At 39.3% G+C, this 25,645-nt stretch overlaps 1 protein-coding gene across 8 annotated transcripts in view; it reads right to left on the bottom strand.

Moving 5' to 3' along the window:
* Positions 1-25,645, bottom strand: part of LOC133551610 (neurexin-2-like) — a 439,020-nt gene that overhangs the window by 209,826 nt on the left and 203,549 nt on the right. For all 8 annotated transcript variants that reach the window (XM_061898511.1, XM_061898517.1, XM_061898513.1 and 5 more), the window contains exons 7-8: positions 21,412-21,795; positions 7,169-7,372 (exon numbers count right to left, since the gene is read on the bottom strand). In XM_061898511.1, coding sequence (XP_061754495.1) covers positions 7,169-7,372; positions 21,412-21,795 — 588 coding nt within the window. The remainder of the gene's footprint in view (positions 1-7,168; positions 7,373-21,411; positions 21,796-25,645) is intronic.

Below are 25,645 nucleotides of genomic sequence, written 5' to 3'. Positions count from 1 at the left end.
TTTTTCCGCAACTTACCTAAAAATCGTAGGATGGGAGCAATCCATCCTACCTTTAAATCACTTTAAAAATGCAGTCAAAAACCCTCAAAAAATTGTTTTTTTTTCATTTACATTCCGTAACCTGTGTAATATACCAAACTGTAGTGACATTGTTATTGTAAGAGCGAACACTGAGGAACTCTTATTCTAGTGTAGTAAGACATTGGCGTGCTAGGGTATTAGCTGTAACAGTTAACGACGGAAAGACATAAGCTAACTTCTACGTCAGGACGAAACAGGTATGAGTGTGTAATGCACAACATTACGATATGACATCAATCTGTACTGACTGAAAAACATAACCAATCATGGGGCCGTATCTGTAAAGTATTAGCCCACATTTCATGTTTTGTCTGTACACAGCGAGGTCTATAGCGTATGTACTGTAAGTTTAGTGTACAGTGATGTGCTGCCTGTACCATGATCGATATAAAGTGTGACTTATTCGATGGACAGTTGTCCGTTTGGTCCAGCTGGGCGGGGATGTTTTGAGTTGATTTGGGTAAACAATCCATTAATTCGGCACAGTGTGGCTCAAAGGTCCAGATTCGCAGCGTGACCATGTCGCACTCTTTCGCACTCAGTCTGCTCCAACGTTTTAGCCTCTTCTTCATGCTCGCTTTTATTAGCAGTAGTTCATCCTGCGTATTTTTAGTTTCAAAAAGATAAAGTTAATAATCCTCATTTGTCCAAAAATAGTCATCTTTCTTGTTTGTTACAAAGTCTGCTGTTAGAAACCACACGTGTTTGATTCCGGGAGTGGGAACAAATTGGTTGTAGGAAGTCGGAAAGGACAGCTACAGGAATTTAAATCAATCCACTGAATAATAAATTATGTCTGTGCCTAAAATGACAAAAATACGGTAAATATTGTACATATTACATATTATTATAAATGTGTCTGTTACTAAATTATATATAGACTTGAAGTGTGTATATAAAATGATAATGGAGGGTTTTGAAATTGTCTTTGAGGACTCCTATTAGCTGCATCTTCCAAGCGTTTTTATCATCTTTAAAATCCCAAAAAATATACATGTGTGTTCTTGTCTCTCACAATCAATCAATCATTCAAAGTTTATTTATATAGCCCTTAATCACAAGTGTCTCAAAGGGCTATCTATACAAGCAACTGCGACATCCTCATGATTGTGAACAATAGGCAATATTCCAAAAAAAGCGCAATTCCCCTTTAACACCATGTACAGTCGTGGTCAAAAGTTTACATACACTTGTAAAGAACATAATGCATAATGTCATGGCTGTCTTGAGTTTCCAATAATTTCTACAACTCTTATTTATTTGTGATAGAGTGATTGGAGCATATACTTGTTGGTCACAAAAAACACATTCATGAAGTTTGGTTCTTTTATGAATGTATAATGGGTATACTGAAAATGTGACCAAATCTGCTGGGTCAAAAGTATACATATAGCAATGTTGATATATGGTTACATGTCCCTTGGCAAGTTCCACTGGAATAAGACGCTTTTGGTAGCCATTCACAAGCTTCTGGTGGATGGTTCCACCACTCCTCTTGACAAAATTGGTGCAGTTCAGCTAAATTTGTTGGTTTTCTGACATGGACTTGATTCTTCAGTATTGTCCACACGTTTAAGTCAGGACTTTGGAAAGGCCATTCTAAAACCTTAATTCTAGCCGGATGTAGCCATTCCTTTACCACTTTTGACGTGTGTTCGAGGTCATTGTCCTGTTGGAACACCCAACTGCGCCCAAGACCCCACCTCTGGGCTGATGATTTTAGGTTGTCCTGAAGAATTTGGAGGTAATCATCCTTTTTCATTGTCCCATTTACTCTCTGTAATGCACCAGTTCCATTGGCAGCAAAACAGGCCCAAAGCATAACACTACCACCACCATGTTTGACGGTAGGGTGGTGTTCCTGGGATTAAAGGCCTCACCTTTTCTCCTCCAAACATATTGCGGAGCGTTGCTCAATGTTTGTTTCATCTGACATCACATGGACAAAGACAAGACCTTCTGTAGGAAAGTTCTGTGGTCTTGCCAAGGGACATGTTTTTTTCAAGATGGCGCTGCTGTAGTGGCTACTGTTGGCAGGAGCTCTGTGCTCCTGTGTCATCCTTTTGTGTTTCCCTCTTGTTTTCATGTGTTATTATATTTTTTTTGCCTTTTGGTCCAGGACCCTTTGGGACTTTCGTGACCTCTGCGGTGCTTTGTTGTGGACTTCTGGATCTGCCTCCCGGGAGCCTTTTGGCCATGGAGACCAGCTGCTGGGTCTCTGCCACACCAGAGTAGGTTTGGAGGGACTGGAGGAGATGTGGATGAGGGGACAGGGCTGCGGAGCTGGCACTGTGTGCCGGGACAGAGAGGCATCACGGTGTCTTGGCTGGGTGAGCAGGTGTCGGACACCTCAGTCTCCTTGGATGTATCCTCGCTCATCCATGCGGACCGGACACTGGCCGAGAGTTGGTTGGCGGCCGAGAGTGGAGTCGGCTCTCTTGGTTGCTTTGTTGGGTCTGCTCCTGTCTCTGGCCATGCTCCCTCCATCCCAGCGGACGATGGCGTGGAACACCGCAGAGGCCACCACAGTGTATATGTTTCTTTTAGTTTTTATTCATAGCTGTATGTAGAAGTGGCTGGTTGCATCCGCAGCTTTAATGTCTTTAATGTCCTTTGTGTTCTTTTATGTTTGTTGTTTCCCTCTTACACGAATGTAAGAGGGATGTGTACTATGGCTATGAGTTGTTGTTGTTTTTTTCCATTGGCCTCAGTCTGGACACCCTCTCCAGGGCCCAGGCTTAGACCAATTTTTTTATTTTATTTTATTTTATTTTAATATTCATTTTTTTTTCCCATCCCCCCCTTGTTTACCTGTATCTTATCTTTTTTTGTAAGGGCCGCTGGAAGCCGGCAGACCTGTCAGCGATCCTGTTCTGTCTACCTGTAATTTTTGTCTGATCTTGAATGGGATTGTGCTGAAAATTTTAATTTTCCTGAAGGAACTCTCCTGAAGGAATAAATAAAGTACTATCTAATCTAATTTAATTTAATGTAACCAGATAATAACATTTATGTATGTAAGCTTTTGACCCAGCAGATTTGGTCACATTTTCAGTTGACCCATAATAAATTCATAAAAGAACCAAACTTCATGAATGTTTTTTGTAACCAAGAAGTATGTGCTCTAATAACTCTATCACACAAAAAAAGAGTTGTGGAAATTATTAGAAACTCAAAACAGCCATGACATTATGTTCTTTACAAGTGTATGTAAACTTTTGACCACAACTTTATATGTGAACAAAAAAAACTGTTTTTCTAAACAAACATTTATCAGAATTAATGTGGACCTGTTAATAATTGTGTGTTATTAAAATGCTATTTTACGATGGAAGTTGTAAAGAAAAGTCTTTCCTCAGTGTGCCATATACAAATATTTCCCAGATAGGTTCAAACGTGTTATTTGTCGTCTTCCATCTTGTTTTGTCAGGTTCTGCAGCCTCCCCCTGCCGCATAAACCATGCATTTTTTTCCGAACCCTATTTGCAAAGACTGCCCTAAATGAGTTGCCAAAGACAATTCTTAGGATTTTGAGTCATTCTGCACTCCAGGTGGATTATTCAGATGAATAATAATGGTGGATTAATAAGCATTAACGTGTTAATATTGTTAACGTGTTTAATTTACACCAATATCTACCAGAGGTGGGACCAAGTCACTGTTTTGCAAGTCACAAGTAAGTCTCAAGTCTTTGCCCTCAAGTCTCGAGTCAAGTACCGAGTCAAGACAGGCAAGTCCCGAGTCAAGTCCAAAGTCAAGACTGGAAAGTCTCAAGTCAAGTCCCAAATCCTGCATTTTGAGTTTCGAGTCATTTTAAGTCCTGTTACCCAAAGACTAATATATTTATACAGACTGTGTATGCTTTTAAAACGCTGTATGTATTTATTATAAAAAAAATATAGTGCTGACATTGGACTTCATAATAGCACTATTAACCAGTTATTTTAAACATTTAACTCATTCCTTTACGGAATAAAACATTTGAAAAAACAAGTGCAACTGTACTTATTTGCACAAAAGTGTTAACATTGTATTTCAATGGCATATTGCATTGTAACTAGTTCCACAGTAGTTTCTATCCTGTTCTTACCTTATCTCATTGATCTCATCTCATACTGTATGTGTGTTTATGTAACAAATACAAGAACATAACAATGAACGGAGTTGTACTTTTTAGATGTCAGGGCCCTATGGAATATGTACTCATATTCTTAATATAGTATACATTTTAACTGACCTTTATTTGACTATGTTTGTCTTTTTGTAGGTGGCTAAAACACGCGATGCTGCTGACCGCCGTCTAATGTTACGTTACTGTGTGTGATACATTGACTAACGTAACGTTATGTATAGGTATCTCATGCAACCCTGCTTAAAAAAAAAAATCACTTGACAAAAAGTATGAATAAGGTAGCGAACTGCAGTGGACGCAACAGATTGTAGTGTTTGCAATGACGTCATAACCATAGACATCTTATAAGTTGACGCAGCATTGGCTGCTGTGACGCGAGCAATTTGGCCGCCATCTTGAAGTGGTAATGAAGAGCCGGCGAGCAGCCTATACTGACACTTGACAGGTAGACAACAAAGATGCTGGGCTGGTGTTCAGCGTTTTCCTGCTCAAATGAGCGGACTGTTGAAAATAAAAATCGGAGGATTACTTTTCACAAGTAAGATTTAACATTAACATACTATTGGTTGTATTTTGTGAAAAGAATATTACCACAAAGTTTAGAAAGAGCAAATATCTTCAATATTTATATGTGAACATCACAAAGAAATCTTCTGGGGAAGGATGACGCCAAGTGTTTGGTTTACAAATTTTCAGCCCCACCTAAAACAAAATTCACCAGCCGCCACTGATTATGATGCATTCCAATTTTAGGCAAAATATAAGACAATTATCTCTTAACAGTATAATAGTAACCATCAATAAGTCTTCAAGTAACACTATTCAAATACTAACATTGTTGGATAAGACAGACTTTGCTTTTATACTGAATCCAGTGAAACAGATTGGTGGTTTTAGGTGATATAAATACTTTCAAGTGTTTATATATGTTTAAGTATTTGGCAGAAACTTTTATCCAAAGCAACATACATGAAAAATACGTATAAAACAATCACTGTAAACATGATCATTTAAGGGAAGAATGTAATACAAAATATCAATACAAAGTGTCAAGACAGAATAAACTCTGCTGTTGCAGCACCAGGGATACATTCTATAGGTCCGTAAGATATATAGATATCTAATGTATTCATACATTGTTTATGTAGAATATACACGTGTATATAACATCTAATCATATTGTTTCTTCAATTTAAAAATAGCTGACCATTTTTCCCCCCTTCTCTGGGATTAAATTGCCAGTTTTGATCTTGAACGTGGGGCTTCACGGTGGGAGAGGGGTTAGTGCGTCTGCCTCACAATACAAAGGTCCTGAGTAGTCTGGGGTTCAACCCCGGGCTCGGGATCTTTCTGTGTGGAGTTTGCATGTTCTCCCCGTGAATGCGTGAGTTCCCTCCGGGTACTCCGGCTTCCTCCCACTTCCAAAGACATGCACCTGGGGATAGGTTGATTGGCAACACTCAATTGGCCCTAGTGTGTGTGAATGTGAGTGTGAATGTGAGTGTGAATGTTGTCTGTCTATCTGTGTTGGCCCTGTGATGAGGTAGAGACTTGTCCAGGGTGTACCCCACCTTCCGCCAGTTTGTAGCTGACATAGGCACCAGCGCCCCCCGCGACCTCAAAGGGAATGAGCGGTAGAAAATGGATGGATGGATCTTGGACGTCTGGTCACTTATAGCATATAAGAATATTCTATTACTGTTAAGCAAACTATGAACACCCCAAAACATGTGTCCTTTATCGTAGTTATACGTACGACAAAAAAGCGCGTGAAAGTGGTATTCAGTGAGGGAAAATTAATTAAATGCGCTGACAGTTCATTGCTCCTGCCAAATGTATTGCACTGAGTGGAGTGGATCACCCCTCCAAGATGGTGGCCCCGCCCTTGTCTCGTCAACGTCAGTAGGCAGTAGCGGTCGATGCTGCGTCTACTTATAAGATGTCTATGGTTATAGCGTTAGCAGTGCGTTTACAGCCTCACTGATTTAACTACACAGCAAATAAAAGTAACATTACTCAGCCAATAAACGTTAGCTTACATTCAAACCTTACCCTTCATTGTGCAACTTCAAATGTCGAACGACATTGGAAGTTGTTGCGTCTCTGTCTGTAATCTTCGAACCGCATGCTTTGCATACTGGAATTTGTTTTTGTTGACAAAGTCGTAGTTTTAATACCCGAACGAAACAATTTTCGGCATCATTTTTCCTCACTGGCACGTTATTTGAGAGCTTTTGTTCATTGGTTTTCCTGCAATTCGATTGGATGAATGCTGTAGGACGAAAACAAGGTGCATCTCGTTTGATTGGCTCTTGGAGTGACAAGTAGCGCACACGCTGTAATCGCACGTACGCGCTGACAGACACGCGTGCACAATGAAATATACGGAGCGCTCCTGAATAACTTTTTAATCTTTGGGTTTTGGGGAAAGTAGCAAGTCATTTCAAGTCAAAGGGCTCAAGTCCAAGTGAAGTCATTAATGTTAAAGTCTAAGTCGAGTTGCAAATCTTTTTACATTTTGTCAAGTTGAGTCTAAAGTCATCAAATTCATCACTCGAGTCTGACTCGAGTCCAAGTCGTGACTCGAGTCCACATCTCTGATATCTATTGTAAGTAATGCACCCTACATTTGAAAGTGCATGCAGCGGTATATAAGCTACTGAATGCTAATCAAACGCAGCTACTGATTATCACAATCCCTAGTTATCAAAAGAACCCCCAATCTGTGTTTTATGCGATTCCCTAATTGGAGCTAAATTTAATAGGAAAAAAAAAAAATCCAGGAAAAATCAAGAGATGTATGTCCCTTTTAAAGCAACTGTAGTTGTTCAGTATGATGGTATGGGAGAGTGTGACAGCAGACTAATATCAGGAGACCACCAACTGGGGTTACTCTTCCTGCAAAAAGGTCAGCTGAGATATTATCTGCCGGCGTATCTGCTGATGCAGCATTACCCAAGTTGACTGTCAGCTTGAGTCGGCCCGCGTCCAGCTCCACGCGCAGGGTGTCTGCTGACTGTTGTGACGTGGTGGCCACCAGCAGCCCAAAGGCCCTCTGGGACATGAAACGCAGGGACAGGTCTTCGGCCTCCGTGTGCAGCGTCCTGGGCAGCATCACCTTCAGGTACATGCTGCCGTCGTAGCTCACCACAGTGGCGTCTGTGCAGGGGACAGACAGCAATTTAGGCGTGAGAACTAGGCAGGGTGTGTAGCTCGTCTTTAGGTTAAGAGGCCGTGTTCACTTTAAGTACACATGCACTGCAGTATCTCACAAAAGTAAGTGCACAGTGCATCTAGAAAGTATTCACAGCGCTTTTAAATTTGATAAAAGATAAAAAACAAAAACAAAAGTCACATATACATAAGTATTCAAAGCCTTTGCTCAATGTTGATGAAGGTGTTGATGAACCTTTGGCAGCAATTACAGCCTCAAATATTTTTTAATAAAATGCCACTGGCTTGACACACCTATCTGTGTGCTGTTTCACTCATTCCTCTTTGCAGCACCTCTCAAGCTACAACATGTTGGATGGGAAACAGTCAGTGATGGGCAAGCTACTTGGAAATTGTAGAAAACTATGAGCTACAAGTTACTCTCGAATAATTGTAGCTAAACTACAGGGGAAGCTATCCCCAGTGAATTGCAGCAAGCTACACAACACACTACATCAAAACTACACGCACACACACATCGCCGGGGGTGCTGGAGTCTATCCCAGCTCCAGCTTCACTTGGGCGGCACACCCTGGACATTAAATATATAATATATATATATATATATATATATATATATATATATATATATATATATATATATATAAATATGACCACCAGGATGATGCATTACGCTACAGACCCCCATTTAACGGTATTTCTAACTGTCGGCCGACGTGTAAAATATCAATGTTAATGTAACTGAGAATGTACAAATGGACCCAATAAGGGTCAATTACTTTTAACTCTCTGTCATTTAGCTGGGAACACTCTACAACTCCTTCTAGGAGTCCCTGCACTCCACTGTATGAATTTATTTTAGTTTGCCTGTTCTGTGGCCCACTCCTATAATGTTAATAATGCCTACGGTAAAAAACAAACAAACAAACAAACAAATAAACAAACAACAGAATATCTCTATATCTTGAAAAAAGAAAACAATGACTTGTGTTTCGCTTGGGACCAGTTGGTACTGGTTATGTGCAAAAACTTTTCATAAACTCAATTCACCATCATGTGTGTTCCTAAATTTGTGTTAATTGTGTCTTGTTTTGTGTGAATGCATAGAGTAGACATGATTTTGTTTTACAGAGTAAACAACTAAAAACTAAGGTTATGGACATTGTTTTCTCTAAACACAAACACATTTGTCTTAATATGGCCAAGGACACATATTATTGTAGGTTGACTGGACGTCGTCTTCATCACTAAAGAAACCATTTAATCTGCAAGAGAGAATTCCTCTGCCATTTTCAAGTATGTTTCTTTTTTTTTGGAGTCGTCAGTTTGAAGAGTACCTCTGTTTCCGACTCCCTAATTGTGCGTGTGTGTTATGATTTTGATTCCTGGTTTTGATTATCTGCCTTATCTTACCTCTGATTGGCCAGTCTGTAATGTCTCTCCCTAAACTAAGCTAATTGTGACTCATCAAACAAACATCTCAAGTAATTCAATCAATCCAACTAGACTGCTTGGTCTGTCTTGGAAAACGTTTCGCCGCTCATCCGAGTAGGCTTCATCAATTTGTGCTCATAGACTGAGATTGGTCAGATCTAGTCTAGCGGTTGGTGACAAAACCCCAAATATTTATACTTTGAAAACCAGGAGGGTGTGCCTGGGCAAGGATGGTTTCGCCCTATCGTAGTGAGAAAAACAAACTGTTTTAATACAATGGAGCAATTTAACTGTAAAAGCTAACAACATTCATTGAAGAGTAAATTCCCCTCGTTAGCATTGAGGTATTGTGTGAGAGAACGATCGCTGTGGATCGACGACTACCAGTCCAAAATAGCCGGAATCCCCCCTGTAAGCATTCTATTCAGTTGTAAACAAATGGCACAAATAGTATTCTGGTCCCTTTCTGGGACCAGAATGTTTTTAACTCATGTTATTTGTTGGAGTCTTTTAGGAATGATTGAAGGGACAGTGTTGTATGTGGCAGACAGGTGGTGTCGTACACCACTTCTTCCGTTCAGGGATGGTTTTTCAACCTTGACATAGATGGCTTCCATCACTCCTCTTTCATACCATCTGTCCTCCCTGTTCAGAATCTGTACATTTTTGTTGTCAAAGGAGTGCTGTTTCTGTCTGAGGTGCAGGTGGACAGCTAAATCTTGGCCTGAAGAGTTTGCCCTATGCTGTGCCATGTGTTGTTTTGTTTCCCCAATATATGAATCAGTGCATTCATAATTGCACGAGATAGCATATTGATTGATTGATTGATTGATTGATTGATTGATTAAAACTTTTATTAGTAGATTGCACAGTTCAGTACATATTCCGTACAATTGATCACTAAATGGTAACACCCGAAAAAGTTTTTCAACCTGTTTAAGTCGGGGTCCACGTAAATCAATTCATGCACCAGATTGTTTTTGTGTGTGTGTGTGTGTGGTGTCCGGTCTTCAGGATGCACTAGTCTTTGTATCAGGGTGTTGCCTGGTTTGAAGTGTACTGGAATGTTGTGTTGGTTAAAAATTATTCAGAATTTTTCAGATAGACCTGATGCATATGGTTTTTGGAGTATAAATATTTGGGGTTTTGGCACCAGCCGCTGGACTAGATCTGACCATTCTAAATCTATGAGCACAAACTGATGAAGCCTACTCGGATGAGCGGCAAAACGTCTTCCACGACAAACCAGGCAGTCCAGTTGCGATCGATTGAATGGCCTGAGATGACAATGACTTGGATGAATGGGAACCTTCATTAACATCAAAGAACCACCGACCAATCATTATAGATTTTCTCCGTATGTATGGAAGTTCTCCTTCGTCCAGGTCGTAATATTTTCTCTGTATTTTAAATTTTTTCGATTCCCAGTCCATTTTCTCTCTTTGTAGCTTGTAGCTTTGATATAAGCTACCTTACTACATGGGTCTAAAAACAATTCAGCTACAGAAAATCACTCATGGTTCAAAAAGTAGTGACGCGACAGCCAAGCTTTTGGGACATGTAGTTAAGCTACGTAGCTTCACTACATAACATATCAACTAGGGCTGCGAATCTTTGGGTGTCCCACGATTCGATTCAATATCGATTCTTGGTGTCGCGATCCGTTTATATATTGATTTTTTCAATTCAACGCGATTCTCGATTCAAAAACGATATTTTTCCGATTCAAAACGATTCTGTATTTATTCAATACATAGGATTTCAGCGGGATCTACCCCAGTCTGCTGACATGCTAGCAGAGTAGTAGATTTAAAAAAAAAAAGCTTTTATAATTGTAAAGGACAAAGTTTTATAAACTGATTGCAAAAATGTAAATTTGTTTTAACAACTAAACGAACCAAAAATATGACTTTTATCTTTGTGAAAACATTGGACACAGTGTGTTGTCAAGCTTATGAGATGCGAGGCAAGTGCAAGCCACTGTGACGCTATTGTTCTTTTTTTTTATTTTTACACCGAACTCTATTTAATAATACAACTCTATGCTCTATTTAATATTTAATGATACAACTCTAACATTTGACAACCAAACAATTATACAAGGCGACACGGTAAAGAATCTGGGTATTATCTTCGACCCAACTCTCTCCTTTGAGGCACACATTAAAAGCGTTACTAAAACGGCCTTCTTTCATCTCCGTAACATCGCTAAAATTCGCTCCATTCTGTCCACTAAAGACTCTGAGATCATTATCCATGCGTTTGTTACGTCTCGCCTCGACTACTGTAACGTATTATTTTCGGGTCTCCCCATGTCTAGCATTAAAAGATTACAGTTGGTACAAAATGCGGCTGCTAGACTTTTGACAAGAACAAGAACGTTTGATCACATTACGCCTGTACTGGCTCTCCTGCACTGGCTTCCTGTGCACTTAAGATGTGACTTTAAGGTTTTACTACTTACGTATAACATACTACACGGTCTAGCTCCATCCTATCTTGCCGATTGTATTGTACCATATGTCCCGGCAAGAAATCTGCGTTCAAAGGACTCCGGCTTATTAGTGATTCCCAAAGCCCAAAAAAAGTCTGCGGGCTATAGAGCATTTTCCGTTCGGGCTCCAGTACTCTGGAATACCCTCCCGGTAACAGTTCGCGATGCCACCTCAGTAGAAGCATTTAAGTCTCACCTTAAAACTCATTTGTATACTCTAGCCTTTAAATAGACTCCCTTTTTAGACCAGTTGATCTGCCGTTTCTTTTCTTTTTCTTCTATGTCCCACTCTCCCGTGTGGAGGGGGTCCGGTCCGATCCGGTGGCCATGTACTGCTCGCCTGTGTATCGGCTGGGGACATCTCTGCGCTGCTTGTCCGCCTCCGCTTGGGATGGTTTCCTGCTGGCTCCGCTGTGAACGGGACTCTTGCTGCTGTGTGTTGGATCCTCTTTGGACTGGACTCTCGCGACTGTGTTGGATCCATTGTGGATTGAACTTTCACAGTATCATGTTAGACCCGCTCGACATCCATTGCTTTCCTCCTCTCTAAGGTTCTCATAGTCATCATTGTTACCGACGTCCCACTGGGTCATTATTGTCACCGATGTCCCACTGGGTGTGAGTTTTCCTTGCCCTTATGTGGGCCTACCGAGGATGTCGTGGTGGTCTGTGCAGCCCTTTGAGACACTAGTGATTTAGGGCTATATAAGTAAACATTGATTGATTGATTGATAAATGTCAAATGATAATGTCAATGAGGGATTTTTAATCAATGCTATGCTGAAATTATAACTAATATTGATACTGTTGTTGATAATATTAATTTTTGTTTCACTACTTTTGGTTTGTTCTGTGTTGTGTTTGTGTCTCCTCATTTGCTCTGTTTATTGCAGTTCTGAGTGTTGCTGGGTCAGGTAGGTCGTGAGTTCAAACTCCGGCTGAGTCATCCCAAAGACTATAAAAATGTGACCCATTAACTCTCGGCATGTCATTTAGCAACAAGGGTTGGAATTGGTGGTTTAATGACCAAAAATGATTGCCGGGCCTGGCCACTGCTGCTGCCCACTGCTCCCCTCACCTCTCAGGGGGTGAGGGTGATGGGTCAAATGCAGAGGATAATCTCACCACACCTAGTGTATGTGACAATCTAATGAATTAAAAAAATCTGTTTAATGAAACTTTTGAATTTGGATTGCTCATTACTAATCAGAAGTTATTCCTTGATTTGTTAATTTCAATTAACTTATAAAAGAGCCACATATTTATACACCGATGCAATTTTACTGTAAGAATGTCATGCAAGAACATTTACTTGAACGTATGTAATTTACTTGCTCAAATACTTGGTAACAGTTTTTTATTTTATTTTATTATATTAATTCCAGTCGGGATGTATTTTGAAAATTTGAAACAACTGTTGTTGTACTTTTTGGGTGCAATAACATACAAATAATATTGTCTTGTACATGATGAATGCTCTATTTTTATTTGATTAATCACATAATTTAACTCATTATTTTTGAAAGCCCCAGTATACAAACCCCGTTTCCATATGAGTTGGGAAATTGTGTTAGATGTAAATATAAAAGGAATACAATGATTTGTGAATCCTTTTCCACCCATATTCAATTGAATGCACTACAAAGACAAGATATTTGATGTTCAAATTCATAAACTGTATTTTTTTTTGCAAATAATAATAAACTTAGAATTGCATGGCTGCAACACGTGCCAAAGTAGTTGGGAAAGGGCATGTTCACCACTGTGTTACATCACCTTTACTTTTAACAACACTCAATAAACGTTTGGGAACTGAGGAAACTAATTGTTAAAGCTTTGAAAGTGGAATTCTTTCCCATTCTTGTTTTACGTAGAGTTTCAGTCGTTCAACAGTCCGGGGTCTCCGCTGTCGTATTTTACGCTTCATAATGCGCCACACATTTTCGATGGGAGACAGGTCTGGACTGCAGGCGGGCCAGGAAAGTACCCACACTCCTTTTTTACAAAGCCACGCTGTTGTAACACGTGCTGGATGTGGCTTGGCATTGTCTTGATGAAATAAGCAGGAGTGTCCATGAAAAAGACGGCGCTTAGATGGCAGCATGTGTTGATCCAAAACCTGTATGTACCTTTCAGCATTAATAGTGCCTTCACAGATGTGTAAGTTACCCATGCCTTGGGTACTAATGCACCCCCATACCATCACAGATGCTGGCTTATGAACTTTGCGTCGATAACAGTCTGGATGGTTGGCTTCCCCTTTGGTCCGGATGACACGATGTCGAATATTTCCAAAAACAATTTGAAATGTGGAGTCGTCAAACCACAAAACACTATTACACTTTGCATCAGTCCATCTTAGATGATTTCGGGCCCAGAAAAGCAGGCGGCGTTTCTGGATGTTGTTGATAAATGGCTTTCGCTTTGTATAGTAGAGCTTTAACTTGCACTTATAGATGTAGCGACAAACTGTATTTAGTGACAGTGGTTTTCTGAAGTGTTCCTGAGCCCATGTGGTGATATCCTTTAGGGATTGATGTCGGTTTTTGATACAGTGCTGCAGAGGGATCAAAGGTCACAGTAATTCAATGTTGGTTTGCGGCCATGCGGCTTACGTGGAGTGATTTCTCCAGATTCTCTGAACCTTTTGATGACACTATGGACCGTAGATGTTGAAATCCCTAAATTTCTTGCAATTGCATTTTGAGAAATGTTGTTTTTAAACTGTTTGACTATTTGCTCACGCAGTTGTGGACAAAGGGGTGTGTAACTCGCCCCATCCTTTCTTGTGAAAGACAGAGCATTTTTTGGGAAGCTGTTTTTATACCCAATCATGGCACCCACCTGTTCCCAATTAGCCTGCACACCTGTGGGATGTTTTATATAAGTGTTTGATGAGCATTCCTCAACTTTATCAGTATTTATTGCCACCTTTCCCAACTTCCTTGTCACGTGTTGCTGGCATCAAATTTTAAAGTTAATGATTTTTTGCAAAAAAAAAAAAAAATTATCAGTTTGAACATCTAATATGTTGTCTTTGTAGCATATTCAACTGAATATGGGTTGAAAAGGATTTGCAAATTATTGTATTCCGTTTATATTTACATTAACACAATTTCCCAACTCATATTGAAATGGGGTTTGTAGATGTGTATTTTTTTTCCTGTAGTACCTAGAGGAAAAAAAAAAGTCATTCTATTGTCCAGAAATGTTATAGATATTAACTACACAACACAAAAATTAACATTTATGGGCACTTTTCAAACCATAAAAGACACCATTTGTGTTTGTGATCTAAGGTCCATGCATCCATCCATTTTCTACCGCTTATTCCCTTTCGGGGTCGCGGGGGGCGCTGGCGCCTATCTCAGCTACAATCGGGCGGAAGGGGGGGTACACCCTGGACAAGTCGCGACCTCATCGCAGGGCCAACACAGATACTAAATTGGCCCTAGTGTGTGAATGTGAGTGTGAATGTGAATGATCTAAGGTCATAAAATGAAAATAAGCTTTCATTTCACAGTAAGTCCATTATTTTTAAAACTCACATTGCAGTTTTCATAATTTGCAGCAGATGGCAGAAAAGGCCTGAAGCATTTGTAGCTGGTCACCACAAAAGCAGCAGCCAATCTGATGTCTGACAGTCTCAAAGTCATCACCACCAAGTGACACAAGAAGAGATGAGGGTGGTGGAAGGGATTTTACATACATACACACATTGCAATGTGGCCTCAAATAATCTGCATGAAAATGAGGAGTGAGTTACATCAATGAAGCAGCACCGTTTCCATAATAAGACACTTAAAAGCTTTGGCAACCTCATGCTACTGATAATTCTTTAATACATAACTCTTGAGCTGGGATTTAGCGTCATTTAGGTATGAAATGTGGTCTAGTCCTGCCTTGTGCATGTAAATGTGTTAATAATAATACATGGATCAGGGATGGAAACTGTACAGAGTGGAACAATTAATAATATTGTGTTAACTTCTTATTTGTTAAAAAGCTAATTATTTTTGCCCCCAATTGATCCCATTGTTGCTTTTTATTTTTATTCTTATTGTAATATTTTTCTATTTTGGTTCCATATATACGCCCATTATTTACTTTTTACTTTTTAATTTGATCTCAACTCTGTCGACTACTGCTGGAATTTTAATTTTCCTGAAGGAACTCTCCTGAAGGAATCAATAAAGTACGATCCATCTATCTATCTATCCATCTATCTATCTATCTATCTATTTATCTATTAAAATTAAAATAAGATAATAGAACATATTTTTATGTCTCAAAACATTAACATTACATGTGTGCTGTGAATTCCTGACAGTTTGGAAGTATGTTTAACAACAAAGATGGCTGGTGTCTGTTTGTGAATAAATCATCATCTCCATCGATTCAATCTTTTTAACATTCAGTACTTACACAACATTTTAGTGTTGTCCCGATACCAATATTTAGGTACCGGTACCGAAATTATTTATATACTTTTCAGTACTCTTCTCAATCAAGGGGACCCCAAAAAAAATTGCGTTATTGGCTTTATTGTGACAAAAAATCTTAGGGAACATTAAACATATATTTCTTATTGCAAGTCCTTAAATAAAATAGTGAACATACTACACAACTTGTCTTTTAGTAGAAAGCAAACCAAGGCTCTTAATTAGTTTGCTGACGTATGCAGTAACATATTGTGTCGTTTAAATATTCTATTATTTTGTCAACATTATTAAGGACAATTGGTAGAAAATAAATTTTTAATCTACTTGTTCATTTACTGTTTATATCAGCTTACTTTGTATTTAAACATGTTTTGTCTACACTTCTGTTAAAATGTAATAATCACAAATTCTTCTGTTGTGTGATACTTTACATTAGTTTTGGATGATACCACAAATTTGGGTATCAATCCGATACAGAGTAGTTACAGGATCATACATTGGTCACATTCGAAGTCCTCATGTGTCCAGGGACATATTTCCTGGATTTATAAACATAATATGAATTTTAAAAAACAAAAGATGTTGTGATGCCAAAAAATATCAATGTATTCATAGTAGTATCGACTAGGTACGTGCCTGTACTTGGTATCATTACAGTGGATGTTAGGTGTAGATCCAACAATGGTGTTTGTTTACATTTTGATGCCGGTGAGCTACGGTGTGTAGTGAAGCATGCTTAGCTATTCCTTGTCCTGCAGCGATGACATTTGTAAGAAACTTACTTTATTTTCCGCCATGGAGGCAAAGATTAGTGATTTAGAAGTAGATAAAACACTGCCGAGAGTGGAGGGACTTTAGTCGCTAGCTAGCTAGCCATGTTTTAAAACACCTCTTCTTGAGGGCGTTTCAATGTTATAACTTCACCTATATCTGTAGTTTTTAAGCCGAAATGCGTCCATTCTCCGTTTTCTGTCTATACACTGTGTCTGCTTGTAAGTACTCCGTGATTGTTTGCTGCCGAACTTACTCGTCTGCTCGTAAAACCAGCAATGTCGTGATGTGACGACGCGGGCGCAGGGAGGTGCGGGAACGGTACGTTTCAGAGACGATATAGTACCAAAAATTATTTATTAGTATCGCGGTACATTACTAATACCGGAATACCATACAACCCAACAACATTTACTATAAAGTGTTGAAAACAGTGTAACATTGCAAAGTCATCGTGGGCCACTCCAAATCAATGCCATTCGTTTGTTGTGAATAAACCTTAATGTTTGTCTTTTTTAACCTTAAAAACGTGTGACCATCTCAGGCAACTTGGTTTTCATGTTTTACCATGGTTCCTAGGACAAAGATGATTAATTTGAGTAACATGACTGAAAAATGAACAGGGATGAGTTTTTAGCATAGAGTTAGCAAATACATAACATACAGGACAGGGTATTTGTGCTAATAGCACGACTAAGAACATTACAGTGTTTCAACAAATAACAGAAAAAAATTGATTTTACCCCCTTATCTTAATGAACAAAAAAAATTATATAATAAATTATTGAGCGCCCTGTGGCGACTTGTCCAGGGTGTACCCCGCCTTTCGCCCAATTATAGCTGAGATAGGCTCCAGCGTCCCCCGCAACCCCGAAGAAGATAAGCGGTAGAAAATACATGAATGGATGGATGGAAATTATTGAGCTGACTTGTGGCCCTCCCATAGTCTGCAGAGAATGTGAATGACACAACTTCCTGTGAACGTTGAGACCTGTCCAATATCCAACAGGACTGAGTGAAAACCCAGGGATACGACTAAGGTTTATTTTTCCAAATGAGTAACACAAATCCATAAAAATATTACATTTTGATTATTACATTTACTGGTGAAGTCTAATTTTAGGATGCGGCAGCAGACAGGCAACTTTTTTTTCAGTGTTTAACATAGTTGAAATGAATCTTACAGATTGTACCAAAAAATATGAAATCAGTTTAATGTGCAGAACAATTTGATGAAAAGAAAAATATTTTACAGTAAATTAGTTGTGCATTTATACAGGTTTATTGTGCAAAAGGCACAGATCTGCTAGAATGGCCCTAGTACATTGACCCTGACTTTGTTGGTGCTGTATGTCAGAAACTGGAACGTAAAACATGTCAACTCTCCAGCTAGTGATAGTAATAGTGGACACCGATGATATGGAACATTTTTTTCATAAAAATTGACACAATTTACATACCATACACTATAATGTCAAAAAAATGGTGCATTCACATTCAAATAGTACAGTTAAAATGAACTATGGTGTGTTCGCTCTGCTAGTACAGTTCAGTTCATTTGGTCAAGTGTGAACGCAATCATCTTAACTAGGGTTGCACCATATAGACCAGTGGTCCCCAACCACCGGGCCGCAGAAGAATTTTTTATACATTTTTTTTATTTTTTTATTTTTTATTAACTCAACATAAAAAAACACGAGATACACTTACAATTAGTGCACCAACCCCAAAAAAATCCCTTTTTCATGACAAAAAAAATAATAATTAAATAAAAAATTGAAAAATAACAACAGTTGGTCGCTACATCTGTAAGTGCAAGTTAAAACTCTACAATGCAAAGTCAAACCCATTTATCAAAAATATCCTGAAACGCCGCCGGCTTAGCTGGGCCCGAGCTTACCTAAGATGGACTGATGCAAAGTGGAAAAGTATTCTGTGGTCTGACGAGTCCACATTTCAAATTATATTTGGAAACAGAGGTCTTGGTGTCCTCCAGAACAAAGAGGAAAATAACCATTCGGATTGTTATAGGCGCAAAGTTCAAAAGCCAGCATCTGTGATGGTATGGGGGTGTATTAGTGCCCAAGGCATGGGTAACTTACATATCTGTGAAGGCACCATTAATGCTGTCCAAATGGTCCATACAGGTTTTGGAGCAACATATGTTGTTATCCAAGCAACGTTATCATGGACGCCCCTGCTTATTTCAGCAAGACAAGTGTTACAACAGCGTGGCTTTGTAAAAAAAGAGTGTGGGTACTTTCCTGGCCCGCCTGCAGTCCAGACCTGTCTCCTATCGAAAATGTGTGGCGCATTTTGAAGCGTAAAATACGACAGCGGAGACCCCGGACTGCTGAACGAATGAAGCTCTACATAAAACAAGAATGGGAAAGAATTCCACTTTCAAAGCTTCAACAATTAGTTTCCTCAGTTCCCAAACGTTTATTGAGTGTTTGTAAAAGAAAATATAATGTAACACAGTGGTGAACATGCCCTTTCCCAACTATTTTGGCACGTGTTGCGCCATGAAATTCTAAGTTAATTATTATTTGCCCAAAAAAATAAAGTTTATGAGTTCGAACATCAAATATCTTATCTTTGTAGTGCATTCAATTGAATATGGGTTGAAAAGGATTTGCAAATCATTGTATTCCTTTATATTTACATCTAACACAATTTACCAATTCATATGGAAACAGGGTTTGTACATTTCGCCAATACCAGAGCTTTCTTCACACTTGCTCCTGATGGGTCGTGGTTAGGGCCTTGCATGGCAGCTCCCGCCATCAGTGTGTGAATGTGTGTGAATGGGTGAATGTGGAAATAGTGTCAAAGCGCTTTGAGTACACTGAAGGTAGAAAAGGGCTATACATGTATAACCCATTTACCATTTTTAATACTATATTTGTATATGGTGATAATGCATTCTGGCTGTGTCCTGCAAATTACAAATGGCAACTTCCTAAACGCAATCTAGAGTCCTCATGAGCGAGCTAGCGAGCTAACGTCCCTCCACAGTGCAAGTGACACATTTTTTCACAAGTATTATGATCAATGAAGAATAGCGAAACATGCTACACTCCAAATTGCAGGAGGATACATTAAGCAATAATAAATGCTAAGCTAAAGCTATGGAATGTAAATAGGGGTGGGCGGATTGAAATAAATATCAACAGTAATGATACTTAGTATCAGCATATGGTCAATACTACAGTGATCGGATTAATATGTTTCAATATCACAAAATATTTTTTTTCAAATTTTTAATACTGTTTACAAACTCAGGATATAATTCCCTGGACACAGGAGGACTTTTAAGATTAAAATGAGTAGTAGATGATAGTCTTTTGTTTTGTTTAGTTATTGTGTTCTACTGACTTTGTTATTCTCTAACGACTATATCTAATAAAAGAAAATAAGGAACTTGTTTAAATAATGTGTTGATATTGTTAAACCGGTAATAGCACTCACCATAAATACATTGATCAGTATCTCTATTGGCTGATTTTGGGAGCATAAAACTCTGATGAACATATTCCTAGTTTATGACATTGAGTTAAAATGCTTAAAAATATACAATATTTACGATGAATAAAAAAGGTTATTCGTCTGCTTTTTTGACACATTTTCTCACTTGCTTATTGAAATGCTATCAGCGTGTTTTGAGGTCGATCATTGAATGAACTTCCTGAAATGTCCAACTTTAGATGCAATGCTGCATTTTTATAACCACTGCAGAACATGAACTATATCGTTTGGTTCCTCCTGCTGCCCATTTGGTAATAATTAGTGACGCCATCTGCTGGCTGCTTTTAAATACATTCATTATGCAACTGGAATATGTTAGTGCAAGGGTCCCCAAGCTGTGGAATGCGGGCCGAATACGTCCCGCCAGCATCCAAAAGCAAGCCCTCTTGTATGTTAGCAAATTTTCTTTGTTTATAAAGTATGTTTTCTGCTGGATCTACTATTTTATAATGCCCTTTGTTTTTTGATGCAGCTGTTACATATACAGTAATACTGTACATCAGGGGTGTCCAAATCATTTTAGCTGAGGGGCCGCATGGTGGGAAATCTGTGTACACGCGGGCCAGACTATTAAAATCATGGCATTAAAACTAAAAAACAAGGACAATTTCGGATTTTTTCATTTGTCTTATTTTGGCCAAAAATAGAAAAAAACACACTCTGAAAATATTACAAATAAAATATAGAAAAAAATACCCGTCAGCGTTATAGTTTAGATCAGTGGTCCGCAAACTGTGGCCCATGGGCCGAATACGGCCTGCCAGTGTCCAAAATCCGGCTCGTGGAGTTTTTTTTTTTTTAATTTGTCCTTTATAATCTATTTTCTACCGCTTGTTACTCTCGGGGTCTTCTAGCCGCTCAGGCAAATCACATCGATAACGTGACATCATTGCGCTCGTGCCGCAGTGAGTGCGTGAGGAATATATATATATATATATATATATATATATATATATATATATATATATATATATATATATATATATATATATATATATATATATATATATATATATATATATATATATATATATATATACACTGCCTGGCCCCCGACCAATTTTTTTTTAACCCAATCCGAACCCCAAGTCAAAAAGTTCAGGGACCCCTGTGTTAGTGTGATCAAATTACAAATCCACTAATTATACCCATCCCTAATACTATTAATGGAGAATATATTACAGCACAGAAGGCCTGTGTTTTAAGGGAATGCTTTTTTTAAGGAATGTTTTCTTCTTTCTAGGCACTCTGCAGCCACTGCATAGCACAAGTGATGAATAAAATACGGGCCAAAGTGTGATAAAAGCTTTGCAGATGTATTTTTTTTGTGCACTTACTCACTCAGACGCTCTTACCTTTCTCACAGTCGGGCCCCAGGTAGCCGGTATCATTACAGTCACAAACATGGCGGTTCCAGCCCTCTCTGCAGTGGCCGCCGTTGGCGCACGTGTCTCGGCCACACCTGACGTGGGTCTCTCTGGTGCACAGGCTGCTGACCCCCGTGGCGCCCTGAATCTCGGCTAGCCTCCACAGGTTGTGGCTCTGGCCGTCAATAAAGAGATCCCGCACACAGCCCACGTATCCTAGGCCCAGGGCGGCGGTCCAGACCTCTGGAGGGAGCATGAGGCCTTGGCGGTCGTCGGGTAGACCACCGAGATACATGTCGCCGTCCAGGTCAAGGATCTCGCTGCCTTCATTCGCAGCAAACGGGATGCTCTTGCCGTTCACCGAAACAAAGCCTGCGGGGACGGCATTAGAGGCTATGAGTCAACTTACACTTACGCAATATTTGTACATGTGGGAAATAACGACAGGTGTGTGTGGGCTGTGTAGAGCGAGGAAGAAATGTGGGATTGAGGAAGTGGGCACACATCTTTGCTTTTTTCTTTTCTCAAGTGTAAATAAAGAAAATGTTCAGCCAGGCCTCGGGAGGATGCACACTGAATTCAGCTATTAAAAGTGTAGCATTTGTAACAATACATTTGAAACTTGACCCCAACAGAAACAATCGTAGGGAGGGAGTGTATCATTTGGAATATAAATACATCAGGTATACCTAATGTCCATCCATCCATCCATTTTCTACCTCTTGTCCCTTTTGGGGTCTCGGGGGGTCGCTGGAGCCTATTTCAGCTGCATTCCAGCGGTGGTCGGGGTACACCCTGGACAAGTCGCCAACTCATTACTAATGTGTTTATTATTATATTTTGCAGTTGTGTACAACTGAACTATTATCTATTAGTTCAAAAATGTTAATTGAACTATTATCTATTAGTTCAAAAATGTTAATTGTGTCTTCTTGTTAAAGGGGAATTGCACTTTTTTCAAATTTTGCCTATGATTCACAATCCCTACGTAAAACAAGAACACATACTGTATGTTTTTCTTTTATTATGCACTCTTAGTCAGAAAATACGGTACGCATGAGGTGGCTAACAATGTAGCTACTGTAATTGCAGTGTTGAGGTGAGGGGGGGTTAGCGGGGGTGTATATATTTTCAAGTATATATATATATATATATATATATATATATATATATATTCTCTTGCCGTTCCTGTGGCACAACACACTCGTTGACAGACATACCCCACCAGGCTTACCTTCTTCCAGGCCTTATCCAAAATCGTTGCTCAACTGCTATGTTGCCATCTGAGATGTGTTGTATCGGAAATAGCTGCAAACGCGCAGTATGTGTTGTATCTGAAATAGCTGAAATTGCGCCTTACGATACCGCTTGTTATGAAGCTGGCTGTGTGGGGCGCAGTCTTTCTGGTGTCACTTCCTCTCCCAACTCATTTTGTAAGCGATTGATGAGTCCATACAGAGCTAAGAGCCGGAGATTCAAGAAATACACAGCGCATTTACCAGTGTAAAAAAAATATCCGAGGTGGGGAACCTTAAACGATGGTTTGGTGTGGCTGACTAAGGGCTTAGGCTGAATAATTATTTGTTTAGGAGTTATCCGGCTTAATGTAGACAGGGCCTTAGAGCATACACCAGTAGACAAGGGACGCCTGTGAGGAAAGGCTCACGGCGTCGCATGTACGATTTTGGACATTAAAGCGATACGCCCTTTCATGTCTCCAAAACATCCAAAAAAGTCGCTAGATTGGTCGGCTGGTCACTTTTGAGAAAGAAAGTCACTAAGAAGAGTATGAAAGATACTAGATTTAGCAAAAAAGTCGCCAAGTCGAGGTGTTGGTGAATGCTAGATATGAAAAGACCCGCCTCACTAGGTTGCTTCCGTGGTTGGCTATAATTAGGCACACAAATTTATGGATTGGTCTGGGATTGGTTATTTTGGTCAATCAATCAGTTACCGGAACTGTGACATGTCGCAAAGAAAAACGTTTCTAATTATGAAAAAAAATTAATGTAGAGTAGTGAACAGAAAAAGAGAGGGGGGGGGGGGGGGGGGGGGGTTAGGTTTGGTTGATATCAGCACTTCCGTCATCAACAATTATATCATCTGAGAAATGAACATTAAAACAGTGTAGGTCTGACTTCGTGTGACAAACACGTGTGTACCAAGTGTTCGTTTTACGGTAAATGGGTCATACTTGTATAGCGCTTTTCTTCCTTCAAGGTACTCAAAGCGCTTTGATACTATTTCTACATTCACCCATTCACATACTGATGGCGGGAACTCCCATGCAAGGCCCTAACCACGACCCATCAGGAGCAAGGGTGAAGTGTTTTGCTCAAGGACACAAAGGACATGACTTGGATGGCGGAAGCTGGGGATTGAACTAGGAAACCCCTTAAGTTGCTGGCACAGCCACTCTACCAATAGTTTGTTGGTAGAGCCTTGTTTTTCCCCTAATAAAAAAGGTTTCTGTGACACTTAGGCCGCACCATAGCGGTAGTTGTCATTATCCCAAGATGCAGAGGACAGCAGGAGCGTACAGGTAGAAGGTATTTAATATATGAGAAATAAACATTAATGCAGCTGATAGTGCACAGAGATCAGAGGGAATCCAAATAAATACAAAGCAGACTAAATGTAGTCACCAAGCAACAGATATACAAGAGTCAATGTTCCAGGAGCAACAGCTAAATAGACTTGATTACTAAACGAGAACAGGTGCTCTGGCAAACAAAGTAAAAATGCTGCAAAGACAAGTTACATGAATTGAAAACTAGAAAATAAGTGCACTGAGCAAACACTAAACACCAAACACATGACTAAACTGTCTTGTGTTTGAGAATTTTTACCTTCATTTAGCCTTCCTTCCTCTGCATCCCAGGGTCCAGACATGTGTTACATGTGTACACTGTTGCTATATTTAGCAAGTTTTCAGACTACTTTAGATACTCATACTGAAAAAGCGACAAATCTCACAACTTTTTTAATGGAAACTTTTGGAGATCCTAACATGAAAGAACATTCTGCTCCTTTCAACGAGCAGCGAGAATACTGTGCCCGCCCGGCACTCACCACCACACACAGATTTGAAAGTACTCACAGGTGACACTGTATTGTTTGTGACAAAACGACAAAAAGAAACGGTGGAAGAAATTAGTTTTGCAAGGTTATATACATGTAGGTACCTACCACACTAAATAGATTGCAGTCCTGTGAGAAATCTAGGGGTGTGTCTACACGGGATGGAGTCATCTAGCTTGGCATGTCAATGAATAAGCAGGGTTTTTGGCCCTGTTTACACTGCACACCATATCTGATTTTTTTTGCCCTTAAGTGACACGGATCAGATTGTTTTTTCCAGTCGAAACGCTCCAAAGTGCTTCAAATCTGATATTTTCGCATCAGATTCAGGCCACACCAGGAAGTAGTCCAAATCGAATTGGAATTGATCTTTTCAAAAGTGACTTCAGGCTCAACGCAATGTGACATTTTCATCACCTTTGGGCGAGCTACGTCATCCGTGTGCACAGGGAAAGATGCAGTCGCCAGCAGAAGAGGATATTTCATCACAACATCCGGTTTGGGTGAACAAAGTCTAATTAAGGCGACCAAATTTTCATTGCACCACTTGTCGATGGTGCACAAATAATAGGGTTATATGTTATATGTGAATATATATTTTGATTTCAAAGAAATGGTGATTGTTGTAGGACCGGAATTGACGCTGTGGCGCAATTGCTTACATGTGAGTTGAAAAATGAAAATTCATGTAGACTCACGCTGATGTCCGTTTCCCATCACATAAAGGCCATTAAAAGATTAGAATCCTCCCAAATATATTACAATATATACATCTATTCATACATTAAATGACTTTAATTTACTTTATCGTAAAAAAAACCCCCACTCATTTTTAATTCATACATTCGATTACTTTAAAATATTTTCACTCACTTAAGGAGTGGCGACCATATCTATTTGTGTTGTCCCGATACCAATATTTTAATCAAAATTATTTTGATACATATCGGTACTTTTCAATACTTTTTTTCTAAACAAAAAAATACATTATTGGCTTTATTTCTTACGGTACATTTCTTATTGCAAGTTTGTCCTTAAATAAAATAGTGAACATACAAGACAACTTGTCATTTATTAGTAAGTACGTAAACTGTACTTTTTAGAGGCGGTATAGAACTGAATATGATTCATTGGTATTGCG

The sequence above is a fragment of the Nerophis ophidion genome, linkage group LG04, assembly GCF_033978795.1.
Source record: "Nerophis ophidion isolate RoL-2023_Sa linkage group LG04, RoL_Noph_v1.0, whole genome shotgun sequence".
Taxonomy (NCBI): Eukaryota; Metazoa; Chordata; class Actinopteri; order Syngnathiformes; family Syngnathidae; genus Nerophis; species Nerophis ophidion.
Note: the sequence above shows the minus strand (reverse complement) of the source record. Positions and strands in the feature narration are given on the sequence as shown.